Source organism: Buceros rhinoceros, unplaced genomic scaffold (assembly GCF_000710305.1).
Source record: "Buceros rhinoceros silvestris isolate BGI_N320 unplaced genomic scaffold, ASM71030v1 scaffold41575, whole genome shotgun sequence".
Classification (NCBI taxonomy): domain Eukaryota; kingdom Metazoa; phylum Chordata; class Aves; order Bucerotiformes; family Bucerotidae; genus Buceros; species Buceros rhinoceros.
In genome coordinates, this window is record NW_010414151.1 from 1,395 (window position 1) to 7,248 (window position 5,854).

The following is a 5,854-nucleotide window of genomic DNA, read 5'->3' on the forward strand; positions in this document are numbered from 1 at the left end:
CCGGGCCCCCCCCGCCACGCGGGAGCCGCGGCTGGCAGCGGGGTGGGACAGACGGACGGACAGTGCCGGCTGTCTCCAGCGCCTGGATTCCACCTTTGTTTGGATGACGACTTGGTTTGCCGCTGCTCCATTCTCCTGGCAGGCAGGAAGACCTGACTCCCTGTCCCAGCGGCCCCGTCCCACAGGCGGTGGGGCCCTCTCTCTGCTTTTCTCCTCCCATGCGCTGCCACCCTGGCAGGGTCCAGCAAGAACCAAACCATCTCCGGCTCCACCCAAACGCTTTGGGGAGGCAGGGGGATTTTTAGTAGGTGAAAGATTTAAATCTATCATCTGCTTGGGAAATATTTCTCCTGCAGATGTCCCCGTAAGGATGACGTCTCCACCCAGAGCTGCCGTCTGGGTCGCCCTGGCAGCACGCAGGCTAGCCTGGCGGCCTGGGTCTGCGGCTGTCATTAGTTTGATAGTTTCCCTCAATTATCTGACATTTCCGGCTGAAAGCTAAGAGAGAAGATACACCAGTTTTTCTTCTCCTTTCCCCAGTGATTTCATGAGCTGAAACAGCAAGTGCACTCGTATCTGTCAGGTACTACTCACAGCTCTGACCATTTTGGATAATGTGTTACTTTAAAAAATTACATTAAAAAGCCCATTAATTAATTTTTACTGAAAAATTACATAATTCGAAGCAAACATGTACTACAGCATGCTAAAATAGACCATATATTATATGAAGAAATTGTAAAGTTCATTGACAAAAATCTGCTGAGCAGTTCACTTCCAACAACCCTTACGCACCAGGTACCCTTTAGGAAAGTTTTAGTCCTAAACTATGAGCCCCACATATGGCACTTCGCAAGGCCACGCAGGTTTCACAGTTATCAACTTCCCAATCTTTTGGAGGGCAAAATGAACCAGCCTGTTCCCCTTAGCTTTACATACTAGCGCTACACATCTCCATCTCCAAAGCAGCCCTTGGCTCCACAGCGCCTGCTCTGGGCTGATGCTGGCAGCACTGGTGTTGCGGATGCTCCTACCTGGCAGAAACCTGTGAGACACCTCGGTGCTCAGAAATATTTAACTCACCTGAGCGTTTGAATGCTACTTGCTTCACTGCTGTAGCTCCTCAGCTTCTAAAGTTTATCCGTCCAAACACACCTCCCCCTCCTCCACCCTTCCTCTCCTGCAGGAAGAGTTTTCTCAGCTGTCAAAGTACTCGTCTCAAAAGGCAACTGCAATTGCTTTTACGCCAGACTTCACCGCTGGGTGCTTTTCTAGATGCAGGGAAGCATCTTGCCTGACCTCCAGCCCATTAGCAGGTCCGCCAGCAGCTTTCTCGGTGCGCTAATAGACCTGTATATAAAGCCACGTCAGTCAAACGCAGATTTGCTGGCAGATGCCTCCATTCCCGGCTCCCCGTGACTCAAAAACCTCCCAAAGATAAGATGCCCCCGCAGGTACTTGCAAGAGGAAGAGCACTCCCATCCTCACAGGGGGACTCGACTAGGCTGAGCCGAGGTCTCCTATGAACAGCTTTGGGTCTACCCCCACCCTTCCCAACTGTGAGTCCTGCAAGTCTGGTCTTTTATAGCTGCCACCAAAAAAAGTGCCTCCATCCAAAGTGTAAAAAAGCATGTTTTATCGTTCATCTGGGACATTGTGCTCAATTCACGCTCACCTGCTTTTGCATCAAAGTCTGGTTTAGCTGCTTCTGTCCCTGGGAGAGGACAGCAGGACGCACTGGAACTCAGCAGCTAGGCAGTGTCCTCCAGAGGCAGCGGGAGAAAAACCAGAGGGTATGGTGCAAAGGAAGAAAAATAACCACACTCACACAAACACACACACACACACACACACACACACAGAGGACCAACCCCTCAAAAACGCTGCAGACCACCGACACTGCCGTTTAAAACCAGCAGAAACCACAGCTGTTTTGCTGAGGACTGCTCAGAAAAGCAGACAAAACCTCTGCAGAAACTCCTGAACCAGAGCAAGGGCGAAGCGGCTTTGCCCGTGAAAGCTGAAGTTTAAATACGCTTCTGAAAAGCCATGACGTTAAACTCACGTACCTGCCTGTCAACTGCTGTTTCATTTGTGTCCAAATCACCGTTCCCTCTGCACTGCACAATTCCCAACACGTCACCAGGTGGAGAAATAATCACAAGGAAATCAGAAGACCGTAGTTAAATTTTATTTATCAGTTCTATTGTTAAATTACACAATCAAAGTCAGTGGATCGGCCTGTAAATCTACACAATACGACAGCGTCTACAGTGGAAATCGGTAGAATTTGATATGGTTATGACGAATGGTTTCCTTATATTCGTACATCCCCTATATACAATAAACAGGATACACAAAGAAAATGCAACTAGTCTCTGTAAACCATGCACACCACAGCATAAAAACAAAAAGCACCTTCTGCAACAGGCCCTCCAGCTCGCCACGGCTCAGTCCTGTTTACAGCAGTGCCGTTCACTTTTAAGAGCGAATTATCTTCCCCCATAAAAACCAAAATACAACCGAGACATCATATTGGCAACTGCAGTTTGCATTTAAAAAAAAGTTGCTGTACATGAAGTTATTCTCTTCTCCAAGCTGCTAACGCAGGGTATTGGTTTGCTGCTGCTTTGCTCTCCGCTTGCCCCTGGCAGCGTTGCTGCCCACCGGGGCTGCGATACAACATCAGATGTAACACAACTGTCAGATAACTTAGGCGTGGAGCTGTAAGATGTCTGTAAAGTCATCTGCCTCATTTTACGCCCTCCCTGTCCTCTTGGTCTATAGAACGTTACAGGCAAAAGGCAATAGTGCAAGTGAGCCTCGTAAGCGTATTGTACATCAGGACAGAGCGCGCCCCTTCGGGTGCCTCCGTCACCGCGTGCCCGCACCGGCATCGCCACAGAGTGCCCAAGCTCGGAGCGTCGCAGGCTACACACGAAATGTCTGAACTTGCTGAATGTACAGCCTGAGCCTGCCAGAGGCGTGGGGTTTGCTTGTTTGTTTGTTTTGCATAGAGATTCAGAGGAGCCCCTCGCACCTCCTGCCCCGGATCCTCCCCCTGTCAGCCTGCGGGAGGCTGAGGGGATGCGGGTGAGCCCGGTCCAGCTGCAGCTCCGCACCCGGGGCCCCAGCAAAGGCTGCTGGGGAGCGGGCTGCCGCATCCCCGCGTGCCGTGCTACCGTCTCGTCCTGTGTAACTATGGCTATGGTAAAATTGGTTCCATCGTTTCCAGTCGTCGCTCATCTGTCATCGCTAAGAAGGGCTCAAGAGCATAGGGGGAAAAAAAGCCCTGTTCTTATCTGGTGTAGCAAAGATTTACTGGAAGTAAATCCTAATTCAAGTGTAAATCTACTTCTTCCATTGAGCAATTCTCTTCATAATATTGCTGGGATTAGAGAGTGTTACGACCTTTTAAAGACGCTACACAAATATCCGCAACATAATTTCACCTAGTTTATATGACCAGTTATCAACAAATGATAAATTCAGCATTATGTATTCCTAATGGGTAAGAAAGACTTAAAACTAGACACTGTCACAGGATCGTAATTTGGAAAACGCATTATGAAACATGAAGATGTGCTGTAACTTCTCCAGAATGGTTAAAATCATACTGCCCTGGAAAATTCTGGAAACAGTGTCTTTAACGTTGGCATTGAGCTCAGAAAAGTATGTATGTCTTTTTTTTTTTCTTTTTTTTTAGTATGAGATAGACCAAGCTTAAAACTCTAAACAGCAGTAGGTAGAAAAAGTTTAAAATTTTAAATATTTATATAACTAGAGAAATTACTTCTATTCCTTTTAAAAGCCAATATTATACATAAAACTAGTCAATATTTTTTCTAGACCTTTATTGTTCCCTTCATTGTTCATTCATTAACTTGGTAAATATCATAAGCAGTTGGTGCCCTCGAAAACACATTATTGAAGTAGAATCAAGAAAAAAAAAAATCAAAGGGAAAAGGCTTTGCTCGTATACCGTATTGTGAAAGTATGCTAAATGCTCATTATTAGGAAATGACTTTGCTTCCCAGATAGATTTCAGCTGAGCATCAGAACATTTTCCAGCATCCCATTTTGTACTCATAACTAATTTATGCATTTTTTTTTCTTTTCTTTTAAATAAACGTCCAAGCAACCATTTCCGATGAGCCTACTTGGCTCCTGGATTTCATAAATAATCCAACAAACCTAAAAAGGACAATTTAATTACACGCTAAGATTAAGTGTTCCACGTACAGTACAACATTTACTGCAAAGGCAACTGCAAAGGCAACGTTTTGACCTCTTTTTGCTTCAAACCCTTGAGAAGCGCGATTGGTTTGGACTGCTCTCCCAGCTGCGGGTCGGGTTCTGCTCCGCCTGCGGCGCCCGGCGAGTGCCCCCCACTACCGCCGCCACCGCTCCACGTTCCCCAGGTAGTCAGTGCTGGAGCTGTTCTCGCCCTGCTCTCTCAGGCGTGCTTGCTTCTCCCTCAGGATCTTGCGCTGCTCCTGGCGTTTCCGCCGCGCTTCCTGGTGCTCCTTCTGCCGCATGTACTGGTACCGCTGCAAAAACAGGTCTTTTGCATAATCGTACAATTCCATGTCTAAAAAATTGAGGGCCTCGATGCGCTGCTGAGTCTGCTTGTCTATCTCCACGCTGGAGGCCCTTGTGCTATTGTACTGCGTGAAGGGCGAGATGAAGTTCATGTTGAAAGTCTTCTCAAAGAGATACTGAGTCTTCCGCTGAAACTCGGTCAGGCCGAAGAAGGCCATCCGCTTCAGGTTCTCCTTGGCGCTGTCTAGCAGGACTTTGTTTCTCTGCTCCTCGGGCATGACCGACAGGTTGTAGCACCCCACCAGGCTGAGGTCAGACAGCATACGGACCTGGCGGTTGTTGGCGAGGTTGTAGGGGCAATCCATGAACTCCTGCAGGGAACAGCCTGACCAGTCATCCCCCGTGTAGCAGCTAGGCAGCTCCTCGGTGGTCGGGGACCGCCCGTCACAGACATGCAGGGATGCCTTCCACGTCGCTCCTCGCTGGACGTGACGCCATTCACTCAGGTAGCGGGACACGGGGTCACGCAGGATGGTGATATAGTAGAAATTCCTGCCAAGGAAGAGGAAGGCAGAGCGTTTAGTCCCGTGTGTCTCCAGCACGCAGCACATTAATGTTCAAAATCAATAGAAACTGGAGATGCACTTAAGAGGCTTTCAGGAGCCCCGCTGCAGCGTGCTCCCCTCCTCCGCACGCTCCCCTCCGCAGGGTGAAGGGCGGCTGAGCGAACTCCCTGCGGGGAGCAGGAAGGGTCGTATCTAACCGCACACACCTGTCTCTGCTCAACAGGTTTGGCCTCTACAGAGGCGGAAGGGAGCCCAAGATTCCCCTCCGTGCGGGGCTGCCCCTGTGGCAACGTGCTCCTGCTGGGTGCCTCAACTGATGCTCTCCCCAGACCTTCGGAGAATAATCGAACTGTCTCCCAGGATGTAAGCCCCAGCCCAGCACGAGTAGCTCTGGCTTTTTTATTTTCCTTGTACAACAGAGCTGCACCGACAAGTTTGTGTAGTCTGCAAAAAGCTGCTTGTGCTCGTGCTCTGTTTCCCGACGAGCAGCCATGGGTCTCAGCTGCACAAGCCCCAGAGCACTGTTACTTCTCTGAGGAAGACACTTCCCCCAAGACGCTTCCTTTTGCAGGCCAGATAAACGGGATGTACCCAGAAGCCCCAACCCACTTGCACTGAAATTAAGACCTCGGAAAAGCCCATGCAAATCCTGTTTTATCCTCCTGCCTACACCTGATACAGGACTGCAACAACGAGAGAGGAGTGGTAAGTGAATAACAGGGGTTTAAAGGGTGTGTTACAGCATT

General features: G+C 49.1%; 1 protein-coding gene across 1 annotated transcript; it reads right to left on the reverse strand.

Moving 5' to 3' along the window:
* Positions 1-3,398: 3,398 nt before the first annotated feature.
* Positions 3,399-5,153, reverse strand: LOC104494197 (heparan-sulfate 6-O-sulfotransferase 2). The gene has a single exon (XM_010136998.1). The coding sequence runs from the start codon at positions 5,151-5,153 to the stop codon at positions 4,392-4,394; it is 762 nt and encodes a 253-aa protein (XP_010135300.1). The 3' UTR covers positions 3,399-4,391.
* Between the last annotated feature and the right edge of the window lie 701 nt (positions 5,154-5,854).

Bases quoted from the DNA above. Each gene is read 5' to 3' on its own strand.
- LOC104494197 (XM_010136998.1), bottom strand. From the start codon at position 5,153: ATGTGCTGCGTGCTGGAGACACACGGGACTAAACGCTCTGCCTTCCTC.